At 46.1% G+C, this 19,498-nt stretch overlaps 1 protein-coding gene across 1 annotated transcript in view; it reads left to right on the forward strand.

Annotated features, from left to right (window-relative positions):
- Positions 1–19,498, forward strand: part of Abat (4-aminobutyrate aminotransferase) — a 90,181-nt gene that overhangs the window by 47,974 nt on the left and 22,709 nt on the right. The window contains 5 exon segments of the mRNA XM_038325147.1: positions 1,667–1,779; positions 8,789–8,886; positions 11,425–11,454; positions 12,052–12,169; positions 18,130–18,179. Of these exon segments, the coding sequence (XP_038181075.1) occupies positions 1,710–1,779; positions 8,789–8,886; positions 11,425–11,454; positions 12,052–12,169; positions 18,130–18,179 (366 nt within the window). The 5' untranslated portion in view covers positions 1,667–1,709.

Below are 19,498 nucleotides of genomic sequence, written 5' to 3' on the forward strand. Positions count from 1 at the left end.
AAATGGTTACTCTGAATGGCTTCCCTTTGAGACAGGCTCTCACTGTGCAGCTTCTGGCGGGAACTCACTGTGGAGAGCAGGCTTCAACTCACAGAGGTCTGCCCACCTCTTCCTCCTCAGCGTTGGGGTTAAAGTGATGAGCATTCATGACTATGTCTTTTTTTCTTCTTCTTCAAGCCATCTATTACTGTGGCTAGGTCAACTAAATTAATTAGTCTATTACAAGTGCAGCCATGTTTGGAAGTCAGGCAGTCCCATGACCAATGTGGTCACCCAAGAGTGCCCTTCCTCAGGTCTGAAATGGGGGAACCCTGTTTGCTAGACGACTGGGCAGATATCTGGAGCCAGTGGACCCTCTGGAGCGTTTCAGCCCACACTCCACCCAGAAGAGTTACCAGCTGGCTCTGGGGTGAATCCTCCCAGGGACAAAAGATAAAGCGCACAGAATCTACTGCTGTCCAGTGTCCATCAAGAACTCTGTCCACACAGAACAGAAACTGCCCCAGCTAGTACATGCAAGTCACACAAAGGTGGTCAGGCTGCAGAGGAATTTTACACTTGCTGACAAGGGCCTTGTTTGGGTAGGGATGCTGTCCTCTCATTCCTCGTCTTTCCCTCTGCACCAGGGGACATCCAGGGGGGCAGCACCACTGTCCCTCTTCATTTAAGAGAGAAAGAGACTTGGGTTTGTCCTGGCAGTGTTAGGAGTCTGTGCCGTATCTATCCGCAGCCAAGATGAGCCTCAGGCAGGAGACCCTAGATAGGGTGACAGTCTCAATAACCTAGGACTGCCTTGGTTTCAAAACAAAAAGTTTCATCTCTGGGTTCCAAGTGCATTTGAACAATTTGTCATTCAAAGACAAACTATGTGTTATGAAATAGGCACCAGCTGGCCCCCGACACACACTGGATGCCCAGGCTCCCTGGACAGCCTAGGGGCCAATGTTTCATGTAGGAACAGGTTAGGGAGTCCTGAGTGTCCTGCGCTGGGTCATTAGAGATGTCTGCTCTGAAGATTCCTGACTGAATTTCCTCCCCATTGCACACATTTGTCGTCACTTGAGGGGGCCCTTAATCCAGGTCTTTCTGAAGAGGAGGAGGAAGAGGAGGAGGAGGAAGTGGTGGTGTGTGTGTGCATGCACAGGTATATACATGGCAAGGGTGTGTGGGAACCAGAGGTCATCCTTGGCTGTCCTCCTCAGTCACTTTCCATGTTGTGTTTTGAGACAAAGTCTCTTTCCTGGAGCTCACTGATTGGCTAGACTGGCTGGCCAGCGAGCCCTAGAGAGTCCACCACTTTCCACTTCCCTGGCACTGAGATTGCAAGCATGGGCTACCATGTCCAGCTCTTTCTTATGGGCTCTAGGGGTCAAGCCCGGGGCATAGCAAGCACTTGGCTAATCGGGTCATTTCTCTGGGCCTCTATTTTTCCATCTAGAAACAGAGTATCCTCATCCTGTCTGGACTGTGGAAGATGCGAGAGAAAGTTTGTAAATTAAGTTGTCTGTTCAATACAAAATGTGCTTCATTAAAGAGAGTTTGGCCTACAGCAAAGGCATTTGTATCCCAGGAGCCTTCTCCACGAAGTAGGCAATAGTAGGTTTAGATACCTGTTGCGGTGCTGTGGTCCCCACGGGCCTAAGTCTATGGTTTTGGTCTCTTTCAGAACAGCCCCAAGTGAAGGGATCCTCTTCCTGAAGGAGGGGATCATGGCTTCCTTGTTGCTCGCCCGGCGGGTGGCCTGCAGCTCCCAGAAAAGCTTCTGCCTCTTCACACCTGGTAAGCCCCCAAGAGACACAGTGAAGACGAGGGGTCTCTGGTCAGAGTCCTCGAGGATGAAAGGATCTGGCTGCTTCTGGTGCTTTCTAGTGTTCGTCAGGGAGACTATCACCATTGCTGCCTACTTCATCACCCCGCCCACAGATGGACAGTTCTCACGTAGGAAGGGAGTTGATGGGACTGAGAGCCATTCTGCTCAGGGGTGGTGGCCTCTAAGGACTCGAAAAGGAAGACACTCAGCTGGGGTTGGTCCCAAGGGTAAAGAAAGCCACAAAAAATGAGGCTGCAGGGGTGTGTGGCTCAGTGGCTGAGTTCAATGGCAGAGCACTTTCCTAGCATACACTAAGCTTGGGGTTTACTCCCCAGCACTGTATACACTGGGGCTTGGGGCTCTTTAGATAATGGATTTGCTGTGAGTGAGAACTGGAATTCAGATCTTCACACAAAAGCCAGTGGGTGTGGCAGCCTGCTTAATTAAATATCCAGTCTTTAGGAGTTGGAGAGCGGAAATCCCAGGGCAGGGCAGCTAGTCCAACTAGTGAGATCAGTCCAAGGATCATTAGGAGACCCCAGGACAGCTAGTTAGACCAGTCACATCAGCCCAGGGTGCATCAGGAGACCCCAGGACGGCTAGTTAGACCAGTCATATCAGCCCAGGGTGCATCAGGAGAGCCCTGGACAGCTAGTTAGACCAGTCACATCAGCCCAGGGTGCATCAGGAGACCCCAGGGTGCCTAGTTAGACTAGTAAGATTAGGGTTCATTAGGGTGCCTCAGTAGGAGAGCAATTAAAGAAGACACCTGGCTTCAGCTTCAAGTGCCCCAACACACAACATTCACTTACACACAAATACAAAAATGGGTGAAGTGGTAACCACCTTTAATCCTAGAACTCAGGAGTTCAGGTCAGGAAGATCAGGAATTCCAGGTCATCCTCAACTGTATAAAAAGTCCAAGGCTAGACTGAGCCCCACATTGGAGCACTGGACTGAGCTCCCAAGGTCCTGATGAGGAGCAGAAGGAGAGAGAACATGAGAAAAAAAGTCAGGAACGTGAGGGGTGCGTTCACTCATGGAGACAGTGAGACAGAACTAATGGGAAATCACCAACTCCAGTTGGAATGGGACTGATGGATCATGCGACCAAACCCATCTCTCTGAATGTGGCCAACAGTGGGGGCTGGCTGAGAAGCAAAGGACAATGGCGCTGGGCTCTGATTCTTCTGCATGGACGGGCTCTGTGGGAGCCTTCTCAGCTTGGTCGATCACCTTCCTGGACCTGGGGGGAGTTGGGAGGACCTTGGTCTTAACATAGAGTAGGGAACCCTGATGGCTCCTTGGCCTGGAGAGGGAGGGAGGGGAGGTGTGGGTGGAGGGGGGGGAGGGAAGGGGGAGGGGGGGGGGAGGAAGGGGGAGAGAGGAGGGGAGGAGATGGAAATTTTTAAATATAAAAAAATAAACCATGAAAAAAAAAGTCCAAGGCTAGCCTGGGTACATGAGACATGTCAAAAAAAAAAAAAAAGCTGAAGTCACAGGCATGATATCAATGGCCAAATAATTCCAACATCCAGAAGCTTAAGTTGGGAGGGTCAGGAGTTCAAGTACAGACTTTGGCTAAAAAGGAAAGAAGGAAGGGAGTGAGGAAAGAAAGAAGGGGAAGTGAAAAGGAAAAGTGGCTGAACAGATGAACCTCCAGCTGGCTTGAGTGTTTGGGCACTGAACTCCCGCTGTGAACTCTGACCCACGCCCTCTAATCAAGCATAGCATGGGACTGTTTCGCAGTGCTGACCTGCTGCGAGCCAGGAATCTGTCACCAAGTCATTAATTGTACTTTTTTTTTTTTGAGACAAGGTCTCTTTAGCCTGTTAACTTTGTAATTCCTGCACCCAGGAGGCTGAGGCAGAAGGATCATGAGTTTAAGGCCAGTCTGGGATGCTACACACGGAGTTCCAGGCCAACATCATGAGATCTTGTCTCAAAAACAAACAGGAAAGGGCTGAGGTGATGACTGGGTTGCAGGAATTGAACTCAGGGAGTCAGGCTTGAGTATCAAGTGCTTTTACCAGATGAGCCAGCTCTCTGGTCTTGATAAAAAGAGGGTTTGCCACACAAGTGTGAGGTTTGGCACTCACATAAAATCTGGGTGTGTGAAGGTGGGAGCGGAGGTACCCTTCTGTAATTCCAGCATTGTAAAAGGAGACAAGGGGGTCCCTAGGGTTTCTGGCTAGCTAGTCTAGCCAGACCAACAGTTCCAGGTTCACTGAGAGACCTTGCCCCAAAATATGAGGTGGAGAGATGGAAGTTACCACCCTACTTCAACACATGCACCTTACACATCCACACACACTTCCCCTACACACACACATATGCATATATCCCATCCACATGTGCATGCACACACACACACAGACACACATACCACACACACCACACACACATACACACAGACAGACACACACACCACACACAGAGACACACATAGACATACACACAGAGACACACACATACAGACACACACACACTCACAGACACAGACACACACCACACACATAGACACAGACATACACACATACTTACACACACATACACACAGACACACACACCACACACAGAGACACACATAGACATACACACAGAGACACACACATACAGACACACCACCACACATAGACACAGACATACACACACACAGACACACACACTTACACACACATACACACACTAAATGAGTGAATAAAGGAGAGGAAGAGCAAGGCAGGGCCCTAGCTGGATTTTACCTTGACATTATTTAGGTTCACATACAGGACAGTTGTTTTCTGGGAATGGTATTTTCATTTAATTTTCATTTATTAAGATCAGAGAGTTGGCTCAGCTGGTAAAAGCACTTGCTACATGTGCTAGCTAGTTTAATGTCACCTTGACACAAACGAGAGTCATTTGAGAGAAGGGAACCTCAACTGAGAAAATGTCTCTGTAAGATCTGACTGTAAGACATTTTCTTAATTAGTGATTGATGGAAGAGGGCCCAGCCCATCGTGGGTGGGGTCATCATCCCTGGGATGGTGGTTCCGGGGTCTATAAGAAAGTAGACTGAGCAAGCCACCATGAGCATGTCAGTAAGCAGCTGCCCTCCATGGCTTCTGCATCAGCTGCTGCCTCTATGTTCCTGCCCTTTGTGTGAGCTCCTGACTTCCTTCAGAGATGAACAGTGATATGGGAGTGTAGCCCAAATAAACCCTTCCCTTCCCAACTTACTTTTGGTCATGGCATTTAACACAGCAGTAGAAATCCTAACTAGACACCACTCAAGCCTGACGACAGCCAGATTTGTGGAGAGGAATGTTTAGTTATAATGCCAGCACTCCTGTGACAGACAAGAGAACTGGCCAGAAACGTGAGGGCTAGCTAGCCTGGAGTGTGCAGCACAGCAGCAGAAATAGCAAGAAACCCTGCCTCATTGGGGGGTGGGGGGGGAGAGAAGAAAGGGAGGACTCCTAAAAGTTGTCCTTTGACTTCCACACACTCCCTGAGGCACATGTGCACCATCATGATCATGCACGTGGCACACGCGTGCCCCATCATGCACATGGTGCATGTGTGTGCATGCACACACATTCTGAACAAACTAAAAGTTATTTTCTAAGATCAAGAGGACATTAAGGGTGGGGTGGTAGTGGCGCAGAGGCAGAGGCAAAGGCAAGTGGATCTCTGAGCTCGAGTCCAACTGGTCTGTAGAGATAATATTCCAGGGCTACACAGACAACACTGTCTCAAAAAGGGAAAAAAATAAGTAAAAGAGGATGTTAAGGACTTTTGACGACTGTTTTCTACCCGAGTGAAGAACTGACCTTGAGCCAGCATTGTCCTGATGCCAGGAGCACTATTGTCAGCCACAGAGGGCTGACTCAGTGAGCCTCTGTCTACTGTGTTTAGTCTTGTGTGCCACAACACACTCTGCTTTCTACAGACCTTTTTCTTCTCTGTGATTCTGATAAGAATTCGAATCTGGGAGACGTGTTGTTTTTGCTGAACCACCAGATGAGGTGGCAGGGTATCCACAGGGTCTGAGGAGGAGTCAGAAAAGCAAGTGTTTGGGTTAATCAGCAGTTAGCTGTGTGAGCCTGGGCCAAATAACTAACCTCTCTGACCTATCCTTAGTAATGCAAGCATAATATTTACCCTGTGCCCAGCTGCTAGATGTGACCTTTTTTTAAAAATGTTTTTTTAGATGTGACTTTTTAAAAAATTACTTTTTCGGGAGAAAATAAAGACTTTTTTGCTCTCACTGGGGGAAAGCTAGCGAACTTCTCAAACCTCACTCTGTTGGCTGGAAATTGAACAAGGCTGACTTGGTGAAAAGTTCTTTTCATCCGAATTTACATTCATATTCTACATTGCTGGAATCAACGATGTAACCCTGAGTCCAACCATGGAAAGAGTGAATAATTTAGCATTCAAAGGTCATCACTTGAGGGCTGGAGAGATGGCTCAGTGGTTTAGAGGACCAGGTTTGGTTTCCAAAACCCACATAGTGGTTCATAACTATCTGTACCTCCAATTCCAATGGATCTGAGACCCTCTTCTGACTTGCTCAAGCTCTGAGTACACACGTGATGCAGGCATGCATACATGCAAAACACTCACCTATAAAAATAATGAGTGAATCTAACTTTAAAGGCCACTGAATTCTATAGAGTTTAACTCTTTCAGTGGAATGAACTCTAGGAACTTCGTTTTCAGAGTCAAAAGGAAAGAAAAGCTACTTTCTTCATGCTTAAGCAGAAGTTGTGTATCCTAACTGCTTCAAAATACAGCACTGCAGCCCTGCCTCACACCGTGTCATCATTTGAGAATCTTCTGATACCCAAAGCAACTAAGAGAGTCAAGAGTGGGCTCAGATGTGTTTTCTAGTATTATCGTTTTACATAGATTTATTGGCAACCTAGACTTCCTGTAGAATGCTGATGGGATTTATCTTTTATTGATTTTATTTTTTAATTTTTTATTGATATTTATTGAGCTCTACATTTTTCTCTGCTCCCCTCCCTTTCTTTCCTCTCCCCTTCAACCCTCTCCCATGGTTCCCATGATCCCAATTTACTCAGGAGATCTTGTCTTTTTTTAATTCCCATGTATATTAGATCCCTGTATGTCTCTCATTGTTGTCTGGGTTCTCTGGGATTGTAAATTTTAGGCTGGTTTTTCTTTGCTTTATGTCTAAAAGCCACTTATGAGTGGGTACATATGATATTTGTCTTTCTGGGTCTGGGTTACTTCACTCAATATGATGTTTTCTAGATCCATCCATTTGCCTACAAATTTCAAGATGTCATTATTGTTTTCTGCTGTGTAGTACTCCATTGTGTAAACTTACCATCCTTATCCATTCTTTGGTCAAGGGGTATTTAGGTTGTTTCCAGGTTCTGACTATGACAAACAATCCTTCTATGAACATAGTTGAGCACATGTCCTTGTGGTATGATTGAGCATCCTTTGGGTATATACCCAAAAGTGGTATTGCTCAGACTTGAGGAAAGTTGTTTTCTAATTTTCTGAGAAATGGCTATACTGATATCCAAAGGGACTGTGCCAGTTTTCACTCCCACCAGCAATGGAGGAATATTCCTTTTACCCCACATCTTCTCCAGCATAAGTTGTCAGTGTTTTTGATCTTGGTCATTGTCACAGGTGTAAGATGGAATCTCAGAGTTGTTTTGATTTGCATTTCTCTGATGGCTAAGGATGTTGAGCATTTCCTTACGTGTCTTTCAGCCATTTTAGATTCCTCTGTTGAGAGTTCTTGTTTAGGTCTGTACTCCATTTTTTAAATTGGATTATTTGTTCTTTTGATGACCAATTTCTTGAGTTCTTTGTATATTTTGGAGATCAGCCCTCTGTCCAATGTGGGGTTGGTGAAGATCTTTTCTCATTCTATAGGCTGCCATTTTGTCTTAATACAGTTCCTCATGTTGTGGTGACTGCCTAACCATAAAATTATTTTCATTGCTATGTCATAACTGTAATTTTGCTACTGTTATGAAGTGAAATGTAAATATCTGGTATGCAGGATATCTGATATACAACCCCAAAGGGGTCATAACCCACAGGATGAGAACCGCTGGCACAGACAAATCTTAGACGTGTCTGGGAGGGAGTTCTAGATTAGACTGAGGTAGGTTTTCCAAAAAAACACTTTGACCGTGGGCAGGACATTCCAAGCACTGGGATCCCAAGTTGAATAAAAAGGGGAAATCAAAGCCTGGCAGAGGCAGCACACCCCTTTAGTCCCAGCACTCAGGAGGCAGAGGCAGGCAGATCTCTGAGTTTTTGAACTGTTTTGAACAGCTCAGCAGTTTAAAGCATTTGCCACTCAAGAGTATAACCTAGATTCAATCACAGTGAAAGGGAAGAACTCTCTCCCCAAGTTGTCCTCTGACCTCCACACACACACTGTGTTACACTTCAGCATGCACACGTGTGCACACATATGTGCACACACACACACTGAGCATGGAGCCTAGGGCCACCTTCATGTTAAGAGCTCAGTACACTGGGTCCATCATTTACTTGTATGTCTTCAAAAAGTGCAGTGGAGGGGGCGCCCTGGGGAGATGACTCATCAGATGGGTTTGGGTCCCAGCACCCACATGGCCGTTCACAACCACCCAGTTCCAAGGAATCTAACACCTTCTGACTGCCAGGCACTGCACGCTCATGGTGCACATAGGTTAAGCCAGCAAACACACGTGGAACAGGAAGCTGTGTCAGCTCAACATGTTCCCTTGGATGGGAGCATTTCCTACAGCTTACTGGCCGTGCATGTCTTTCCCCAGTTTCAGAATCTTCATGTTCTCACAGGGTCGTGTTTGCTCAGAAGCAGTCTTCCCGGACGGCCTTATTAGAGCAAACCTGAGATCCTGGGGCCACCTGTTAAGGACTGAGGGCATCTGTTGGGGCTGATCCTCCTTGTGTCTTGTCACCAGGGGTTCTCATTTGTCTTTTGTATGGCAGGATCCAGATATATCAGTCAAGCTGCTGCCAAAGTTGACATTGAATTTGATTACGATGGGCCACTGATGAAGACAGAAGTCCCGGGGCCGCGATCTCAGGTGAGTCAACCACACCTAAGACAAAGACCCAGGAGGCAGGTGCATGGACAGCTTGGCAAACGTTCAGAGCCTCTACTAAAGATGTGTGTAAAAATGACCCAGGCCATTTTGAAGGTTTCAAGAGTGTCTTGGGATGTTGCCTGACAGCCAATCATAGACTGGGGACATGTGGCATTCAGATTGCTCATGCATTTAGAGCTAGCCAGCAGCTAGGTAGGTGCCCTTGCTGGAGCCATCTGCAGGCCTAAGGAGAGGCTGGCTGTCAGCTGGTGCAGTTTCTGCCTGCAGTAACTCGCCTCTGTTCCATGGGTCACCGTTCCTCTGACTTGTCACACTAGGCTTATTCTGATCTTACTGTATGTAAGTCCACTGAGACTGAAACTCCACACTGGCTTTCAGACGCCCCCACCGCACTCTTTTGGCCAAAGCAACTCCATTGGGTCACTGTCAGTCCAGAATTAAGGACTGGGGCTGAACTCACAAGCGACACTGGAAATTGAGGCATAGAGCCTGCGTATCAAAGACAACTGACTTTGGTCTTGAAGGACAAAGATAAATCTAATATAAAGAAGGCAGAGTGATAACAAAGCGGAACTTGGGGAAGGAAAGAAAGACAGGAAGAGGACTTGGGGTGTGGAGTGAGTGTAGGGGAGCAACAGAAACAGAGGTACCATGGTAAGACACATCACTTTGTAGTCTAACCCAATTAAAAAAAACAATAATAAGATGGGACCTTCAAGCCCAGCTTGAAGATGTTCAACCTGGGATGGTGGCTCACACCTGTAATCCCAGCAGTTGGGAGGTGAAAGCTGTCGGACCAGGGGCCATCCTCTGCTGTGTACAGAGTTCAAGGCCAGCCTGAGATACCTGGAAGGTTCGTTCCATAAGACAACTAGAATCTGTCTTCTAGGCAAGAGATATGGTACAAAAGAGAGAGAGAGAGAGAGAGAGAGAGAGAGAGAGAGAGAGAGAGAGAGAGAGAGAGAGAGGGTACAAACTTTTCAGGGCTTCAGGGTTTTCCCCTCTGATTTAGCATGTTTTTTTTCCACAGTTGGATGCTGTCTTATTTACTGTAAAAAGATCATTCATTTTGCCATTGCATCTGTTCAGAAATATTTATCATAATATGTTTCTATTTCTTTTGATGGTTTTTGTCAAACAGAAGGAGAGAGCTTTTTGTGCATGTTCCTTTTGGGGTGGATTCTAATTTAATAGAGAAATGCCTAGAATAACTTTTCATATTTTTGTTGTTAATATTATTTTATATTTTTGTGTGGAGATAAGTAATGTCAAGTTGCTAACTGCTGAAGTCTTTTATGCTGAATTATTTGGGGGTTGAAATCTTGCTAATATCAAGGCAACTGGCTTTCAGTTCCCAGCTTCTGTGTGGAATAGGGAAAAGTGAATTTTAATCAGAAGTGGCTCTTTGTTGAGCAAATTAATGTTGTCAGTTGGTTTTACCCTCCATTCCTGATAAGGGAGTTACATCTTTTCTTTCTTTCCTCCCCTAATGCTGGAGATCAAACTTATAATGCAGAGCCTTGTGCATACTTGGCAAATGCTTTACCACTGAGTGTTTAATTAACCATTTTATGTGCATGGGTGTTTTGTCTGCATGTAAGTCTGTGTACCATGTCCTGGAAGAAGTGGTTAGTTCCCTTAGAACTAGAGTTACAGACAGTTATGAGCTGCCATGTGGAAGCTGGGGACTGAACCCAATTCGATGCTCTTAACTTCTGAGCCATTTCTCCAGCCTGACTGAGCTTTTTCAAAATGAGAACCTGGTCTAGCACATTTGACTGATACAGGCGTCAGCCACTAAGCCTGTCACCGGGGTTGGTTCCCAGTAACTCATCATATAGTGGAAGGAAAGAGCTGATTCATGCAAATTTCCTCTGACTTTCACAAGTGCAGTGTGTTGGATGTATACCCACCCACAAACAAGTAAATAAGATAAATAAAAATGTAAAATAAAACGAGGGCGAGTGACGCAGCTCAATGGTCAAGCACTCACCCAGCAAGGGTAAGACCCTGGCTTCTATCCCCAGCACCACAGAAAAAGAAGAACAGGTCCTTTACTTTTGGACATTAGATGCCTTCAGCATAAATTTTTTGTTACATATATATATAGACTGAGTGTGGTGGCCCAGAGCCCTTGATCCCGGAACTCTGAAGTAGAGGCTGACCTAGTGTACTTACTGAGTTTTTAGGCCAGGCAAGGCTACACAATTAGACCCTGTCTCAAAAATAAATAAGAAAATAAATTTTCACTTCCTTTTCTTTTCCAGTTATTTAAATACAAATCTCTAATCTGTCTGTTGTAATTGCCACTTACTGTGCTGTAGAGCAGGTTTTTATCAATTATTTGTATTAAGTCACTTTTAAAATATTTATTTATAATGTTGACTAATAGTCTATCAAGGTCTTGACATCAGAGTGGAAAACAAAGCCTCAAGAACTGGGACAGCAAGGGAGATGTTTAAGGCACTCTGGCAGTGTGTGCAGTCCATGGCTGATGCTTCTGTTCTTATCTTGCAGGAGTTAATGAAACAGCTGAACACAATCCAGGTAAGTGGGCACAAGGTGATTCCTTCTCCTGCTTCTTTTTTTAAATTGATTTTGTTTATGTGTACATATTTTATTTAAATGTGCATATGTGTAGTTGCCCAAGGAGGCCAGAAGAGGGAGTCAGAGCCCCCTGGAGCTGGAGTTACAGGCAGATGTGAGCATCTCACATGGGTCCTCTGCATGAACAATACAAGCTCTTAACCACTGAGCCATCTCTCCAGCTTGTGTTTTTATTTCTTAATTTCTGTTCATTTCTAGCTTTCTTCGTTGCTTCTCAGAGGCTTACCACACATCCACACATTGTTTAACTTGTCAGAACTTGCTTCTGAGTTACTTCTCAACCTTTTTTGTTATGATAAACAAACCAGACATAAAATTTCACAAAACCTAAGACCATGGCTTAGCAAACCAATGTGAAGCAAGCCCACTTGTGTCTTCTTTCCCAGAGAAACACATAGAAATTTGCCAGCACCCACAGATCCTCATGAGGTGCAGAACAAACAGGATGTAGTCTGTTTCCACAGTCCAGGCTTATTCCTAAAAGACTAAGAATCTGGGCAGTAGAAACCAGCCTAAACCAGTTTCCTCTTTCCCAAGAATGCAGAGGCTGTGCACTTTTTCTGCAACTATGAAGAAAGCCGGGGCAACTACCTGGTGGACGTGGATGGCAACCGCATGCTGGACCTGTATTCTCAGATCTCCTCTGTCCCCATAGGTAAGAGTGGGGCAGTCACCTCCCACTCTCGTTTTGTTATGATCTCAAGCTTTAGATGTTTTTCCTCGGTGTTTTACCAGCCTCTTTCCCAAGGGTAAGTGAATGAACACGTAATGGTGGAGAGAACATGAATAGACATTGCCTTGTTGTTGCTATGGGTTTTCCTTTTAATTTTAAGTATGGAGTGTTTTGCTCACATGCATGTATGGGCACCACCTGTGTGCAGTACCTACAGAGGCCTGAAGGGGGCACTGCACCTCCTAGAATGCAAATTACAAATGATTGTGAGCCTCCATGTGAATGCTGGAAGTAAAACCAGGGTCTCTAGAAGAGTAGCAAGTGTTCTTAACTGTTGAGTCATCTTTCCAGTCCCTAGACATTGTTTGTTCATGTTATTTTTAAGATTTATTTTTAATTATGTATTTGTATATGAGGACAGGTACTCATGGAATCCCTGAAGCTGGAGTCACAGATGGTTGTGAACTGCCTAATATGGGTGTGAACTGCCTGCCATGGGTGTGAAGTGTCTAATATGCATGTGAACTGCCTGCCATGGGTGTGAACTGTGTAATATGCGTGTGAACTGCCTACTATGGGTGTGAACTGCCTATTATGGGTGTTGGAAACTGAACGTGGATGTTCTGCAAAAGCAGAGAGTGCTCTTAACCACTGAGCCACAGCTCCAGCCCATTAGACATCGTTGCAAATAATAAAGATTCTTTACAGGTTTGGTAGACAGACGTGATGCAATCAACTTCAGGTGATCAGATCCTTTAATGACTCTAGCACTTGAAGTGAGGGAAGCTGGGATAGGAGATCCAACAGCAACTCGGAGCAAAAGAGATCCTTCCATTTCTAGACTTTAAAGGTAGGAGTCACTGAACTTAAGAAGGGAATGAATGGTCTCCAAGCTTAGCGGGTTAGTGAAGGTACTGGATAGCATATAAGGCAGTGATTTAGGAAGCTGGCCCTCTTGCCCCACCCTGCCTTGTCTATGAGATGCCTCGCAGCTTGGGGAAGGTACTCAGCAGGTGCAGCCTCTGATCTACCACGTTGTAGGTCCTTCTCTCCTTTCCTCCTCCAGTTCTCACCAGATGAGTGTGTATGCCTTTCTTCTGCTATTTTGCCACTAGGTTAAAAAAAAAAAAAGCTAGAAGGGGTTAGACCTGCAGAGCGATCATGGCTCAATGCAGTTGACTAGGTTGGGTTTCCTGTCCAAGCCTGAGATGAGGAGTCTTCAAAATCAACTGAGGAAAAGCCCCAACTGAAAGGGAAGACAGGGAAATAAAAGCACCATATCAAAAGAATGAGGTCTCTGCTAGATCCGCAGCCTGTTCTCACAGGAGAATCTCTGCCAGACTGAGGCAGATCGCTGGCCCTTTTGCACCCCTGATCTGGCCATTCATTGCCTATCTGCTGCCAGGGGAGGTCCAGCAAAGCGACTTCCATAATACAAAGCAGTTTCCAGAGGAGGCAGCTGGAGCCATTTTCCGCCAACACAGACAGCAGCTGGAATATGGGGATGATCTGCCAGGGAAATGTGACCTCAGTGGATGCTAGCAGCACCTGCCCCAGCTGGGCTCACCTCCCGGCCAGACGCAGCTGACACAGACAATGGGACAGACAGGGTTAATTTGGAAATGAGGTAGCGTCATTTGCAGCTTGGATGGTTATTGTCCCTGTAGTTGATAGATGCCCAGCTGTGTTCAGTGGCCTGTACAAAGACGGTACTGCTTGTCTGCTGTAAAGGAGACAGGCATGGGGGCATTGGTCTTGATGCCCATATCTCCTGGCACCCTGGGAACTTCCCTAACTTCCAGTCTTGGGTGCCCATTCTTCCTCTCCCTCCCCAGCACTTATCCTCAGACCTAATTTCCTGTTGAGATGTGACTGGACAGCAACAGTGACTCACCCTTCAGGGCTGCCTCAGTCTCTGACAGCACTGAGGGTTTGAAGGCTTACAAACCCCTTCTCCCCTTGGTTGCTGTCTGTTGTTGTTTAGTTTTATGTTTATTTATTGTGTGTGCGTGTGTGGGTGCACGCATGTGTGCCGAGGTGCAAGTGTGGAGGTCAGAGGACAGTCTGCAGGAGTCAGGGCTTTCCTTCCACCACGTAGGTCCCAGGGATTGAACTCAGATCATCAGACTTGGCAGCAAACACCTTTATCCGCTCAGTCATCTCAATGTCCCCCAGGCTGGTTTTGAGCTCAACCACAAGGGCTAGCATAGGCGTGCACTACCAACCCAGCTTCCAGATTTTTTAAAGCTAATCCTCATTGAGAATTTACCAGCCAAATGCTTAATAGATTAATAGATTAATAGATGGCCATGACTGCCCTATTATAGGGTCTTTTGATAGTACCCTCAACTGACCTCATTTTAGACTGCAGGAGGTCACAGAATCTGCTTGGTGGTACACAGAGTCTGAGGTCCTACCAGGACACGGACAGTGAGCCCATCTTTTATGTCCCTAGAGCAGCCTTGCAGACACCTGCCCTGCTATGAGGGTCCAACAACTCAAAGCCAAGCTGAAGGTTCCCTAATCGGAGTTCTGTTTTTTTCTCCTTTGGGAGCCAATGAGTCGAGCTGCCTCTGCGATTTAATGAGGCTTCCCGGGACCAGGCTTATCTACTGAGGCAGAAAAGTCATAAACACCCAGGCAGCATGATAAGCCAGAACTCTGGCCAGAAAACGGTTGGAAAAACCCAGAAAGTGTTCTCTCCTTGAGTGATGAGCAGTGTCTAGTCCCAAGCCCTGCAAGCCTTGCGTGGGCTAGGGAAGAGACCAAAATATGCTAATTCCCTCCCTGGTTTTCCTGCTTCAGTGCCCTCCTACCCCCACAAACCTGCCCTCCACAGTCAGCACAGTGAAACGAGAGTCTCGCTTGGGTGGTGCTGGGTGTTTGATACTTGTCTACACAGTGTTTTAGGAAGAGCAGACCGGGTCCAGAGCCTCAGGCAGACAACATAAAGATTGTTCCCACTGCTTTCAGCTGTTAGCCTCAGTGGTATGAAGTCTCCTTTCAAAGTAAATGTATTTCCATTAAAAAGTCCATGTCTTCCTCCAGCGAAGGTGCTAAGACAAAATCCTGGAGATGGAGTACCTTATAAACTGGTTTCTCCCGGTTTTCAAAACTGAGAGTCCGAGATGCAGGCATGACAGATGGAATGTCTCTCCGGACAAGGTGGTGCCTTCCACAGTGTCGTCACAGGATGGGAGGCTGAAGACCCCCTTGATTTTTATAAAGGCACGACCTTCACAAGAGTTCCGCCCACATGACCTAGTCACCTTCCAAAGACCTGGAGTGGCTGCAGACAAGCTCTGAGTACTACCGCAGATGAGTTAGTTGTAAGGAACAAACGTTGCAATTATGTGTGGTAAAAGCCCACTTCTGCCCTAAGCTCCCCTTATGGCTCTTTCCTCATATTTTTTTGTTTGTTTTTTGTTTTGTTTTGTTTTGGTTTGGTTTGGTCTTGGTTTTTTGAGACAGGGTTTCTCTGTAGCTTTGGAGCCTGTTCTGGAACTAGCTCTTGTAGACCAGGCTGGCCTCGAACTCACAGAGATCCGCCTGCTTCTGCCTCCCAAGTGCTGGGATTAAAAGCATGCACCATCACCACCCGACTTTCCTCTATATATATCTTATAAGATTCTGAGTTTGTGCCCACATCACTGGTTTACTGAGCTATAAATTCATTCAATTAAAACACATCGAGCCTAATGAGGCCTCAGTGGGGGTGGAGCGGGCAGAGGCAGCTCCCATTTGGTCTCCAGACATCAATGCCTTCCTGCCAGGGCTATTGCAGGCATGTTTATGACTTTCCCGGTGCTGTCATAAAACACCCTGACCAAAGCAATTTAAGAGAAAAAGGGTATATTCTGTCTCCATTTAAAGGTACAATCCAAAGGTCAAGGAAAACATGGTGGTAGGACTGAAATTCTGGTTACACTGCATCCACAGTCAGGAACCATAAAGTGATGCATGCCGGTGCTCAGCTCACTCAGTCTGTCTGTCTATCTACCATCTATCTGTCCATCTATCCTATCTATCATCTATCTGTCTATCATTTATCTGTATCTAATATCCATACATACATACATCTATCAATCCTTCTATCATCTATATATCTATCTGTCTGTCTGTCCATCATCTATCTATCAATCTGTCTATCTATCTACCCTCTTTCTTGGAGACAGGGTCTCATTGTATATAGCCCTGGCTGGCCTAGACCTCAATATGGTATCACCCACTTTCAGAGTCAGTCTTCCTACTCAGTTTACCTAATTAAGTAAATCCCGCAAGGCACACCTAAAGGCGGATGCCCAGATGATTCTAAGTGCTGCTAAGTTGACAGTCAGTATAAACCTTGACAGTGGGACTAGCAGTGATGACTAGGATGCTCCCTGCACACAGCAGATGCTCAATAAATGTAAGTGGTCATAAAGGAGAGGAGGGTGGTCCTAAGCAGAATCGCAGGGTCCAAGGCCTGCCCTAGCACAGGGGAGACCAGATGTTCCCTATTTTCTCACAGTCATACTAATATTTTTGAGGAGAGTAGGGAGGATCTTATGTAGCCGAACAGGGTCTCACGTAGCTAGGCTGAAACTCTCTGTGTAGCCGAAGATGACCTTGAACTTCTAATCCTTCCGCTCATCATCTGGACTGCTGGAATGGCAGCTGTGTCCCACCAAGCCTAGTTTATCTGGTTCTGGGGTTGAACCCAGGGCTTCCTGCCTGTTAGGCAAGCACTCTGCCAACCTCAACTATACCTCCTAGCCCAGGGAGGTCTTGCACACACATCCTTTATCAAGTTGAGGTGCTTTTGGTCACTTTTGTTTTGGATTTTGCTTTGGGAATATTTTTGTTTGTTTTCTATTATTGTTATTGTTGTTATTTGTGTGTTTGTGCACACATATAGACGTATGTGTAGGGAGGTCATGTAGTATGTGTAGGGAGGTCGCAGGACGTCAATTCCTGCCTTCCACCATTACGTAGATTCTAAGGATTTAACTCTTGTCTCAGCTTTGGGGCATATACTTTACCTGCTGAGTCATCTCACCGGCCTGCCTTATTTATTGTTTGTTTGAAGACAGATCCTAGGCTGACCTCAAACTCACTATGTAGTCAAGGATGACCTTGAACTACTAGATTCCAGGCATGGGCCCCCACCTCCAACTTCAACACCTAGCTTGTTGAGTGTTTTTATCATGAACCAACATTGCATTTTACCAAAAGCTTTTTTTTCGCCTCTATCGAGATGATCTGAAAGAGCCGTTATTATTGGTTCCCTCTAACAAGCTATTCAGAGCATACGTGCACATTCCCTCTTTCCATCCACCCCCCTTTCGCTTGGTAGCAGATCTCACCGCTGATTGCAACAGCGCAAATGGACCTCTCTCATCCTTCTCTCCAGCTGCATGGTGGCATTGCAAGGGCCCATTGTGTGCCTAAATCATAGTTTACGTACCTGACATGCTGTTGATGGCTGTAATAAGATGCTTTGCAAATTGTATAACATCAGCCCCTCTGGAAAGTAGATGCGGCAGGACCTTGGGAACGTGCAAGTGTGTGTGAAGGCAGAATGTGACATGTGACATGGTGGTCATGTGACATTGCAGGTGATGTCCCTGGGTCCTTAGAGTAGCACTTATTGGGTTCCACCTCAGCCCATGGGCACTGGGAAATGAGGCAGGACCACACACTGTTTGTTGCACTGGCCTGTTGATACTGGCATGGACCTTGCCTTTCCTTTACCTCCTCGTGTTTCACTAGTCCAGCAGGTCTCAAACCTGGACAAATGCCCCAGTGTCTTCAGGGAACTTGGAGCTCTCCAGGCTGCACTGAGAGAGACTTCTGAGTCAGGGCTCAGAGCTCTCTGTGTTGGAGTTGTAAGAGAACTGGGGCTGAAGGAAACTTCAGATGCCATGGCCTTCTCTAACCTTACTGTACCCTCCTCTCCCCAGGTTACAACCATCCAGCTCTGGCGAAACTCATCCAGCAGCCTCAGAACGCGGTATGTCTCCCTGATGTGCAGACAATCTGCCAATGATCAGCCTCACTGAGCATCTTTAGACGTGGCTCATCCTCAGCACTCCAGATGCTTACTGAGCCTGTATTCTGTGCCAGGCACTCAGATGCCTTCCTGAGGCCCTGCCTGGGTTTCCTCAACTTGAACTAGAGTCCCCTGAGAAGAGCAGAAGCTCAGTAGTAGAGGAAATGCCTCCCTTCCATTGTTCTGTAGGCGTATCTATAGGACATTTTCTTGATAGATGTGGGAGGGTCCAGCTCACCGTGGGCGGTGCTACCCCTGGACAGTGTTCCTGGGTTGTGTGGGTTGTGTAAGGAAGCAGGCTGAGGGACTAGAGAGATGGCTTAATAGTTAAGAGCACTTGTTGCTCTTGCAGAGGACCTGGATTGGGATCCTAGCACCTACATGTTCATATCTGTCTGTAACTCCAGTTCCAGGGGATCCATTACCTCTTCTGACCTCCACAGGCTCCTGTATGCATGTGGTGCACACACATACACTTAGACATGCACATAAAATAAAATAAATTTTATTTAAAAAATAATCAAGCAAGCTGCAGGCAACATACTAGTAATCAGCAGTTCCTCCGTGGACTCTGCTTCAGTTCCTGCCACCAGGTTCCTGTCTTGAGCTCCTGTCCTGGCTCCCACAGAGATGGACTGTAACCTGTAAGGCAAACAAACCTTTCCTCCTCAAAGCTGTTTTAGTTGTGGAACCAGTCACAGTGACAGAATGTGACTAGGACAACGAGAAAAACTCAGTGCCCCTACTCCCATGGAGACAGTCACTTGACCCCATAGTCAGCTGAGAATTTTAACCACATTTAGGCTACAGAGTAAAGGACTCAAGCTGTGTAGGCATAAGACAATGATAATACTTAACATATAAACAATGTATATGTATAAAGTATTGTGTTCTGATCTTTAAGATTTGGGGGTTTCATTCTCTTTTTTTTTTTTGAGACAAGCTCTGTGTAGTGTTGAAAGCTGTCCTGGAACTTGCTCTGTAGACCAGGCTGGCCTCAAACTCACAGAAATCCGCTTGCCCCTGCCTCCTGAGTGCTAGGATTAAAGGTGTGCACCACCACCACCCGGCTCTTAAATATATTTCTATAAAACCTTAATGCATGTGTATATTGTATGTTGAGCACACCACACACACACACCCATAACCACCTATATGGTCTATGCTTTATAATAGTAAAATTCTGTGTTTTGGGAATGTTTAATAGATAAAAAAACAAAAGAGCAGGAAGATCATATATCTGCCTTATTAGCTTTCTCATTTGCTATAACATAAGCAGT

This window comes from Arvicola amphibius, chromosome 4, assembly GCF_903992535.2.
Source record: "Arvicola amphibius chromosome 4, mArvAmp1.2, whole genome shotgun sequence".
NCBI lineage: Eukaryota > Metazoa > Chordata > Mammalia > Rodentia > Cricetidae > Arvicola > Arvicola amphibius.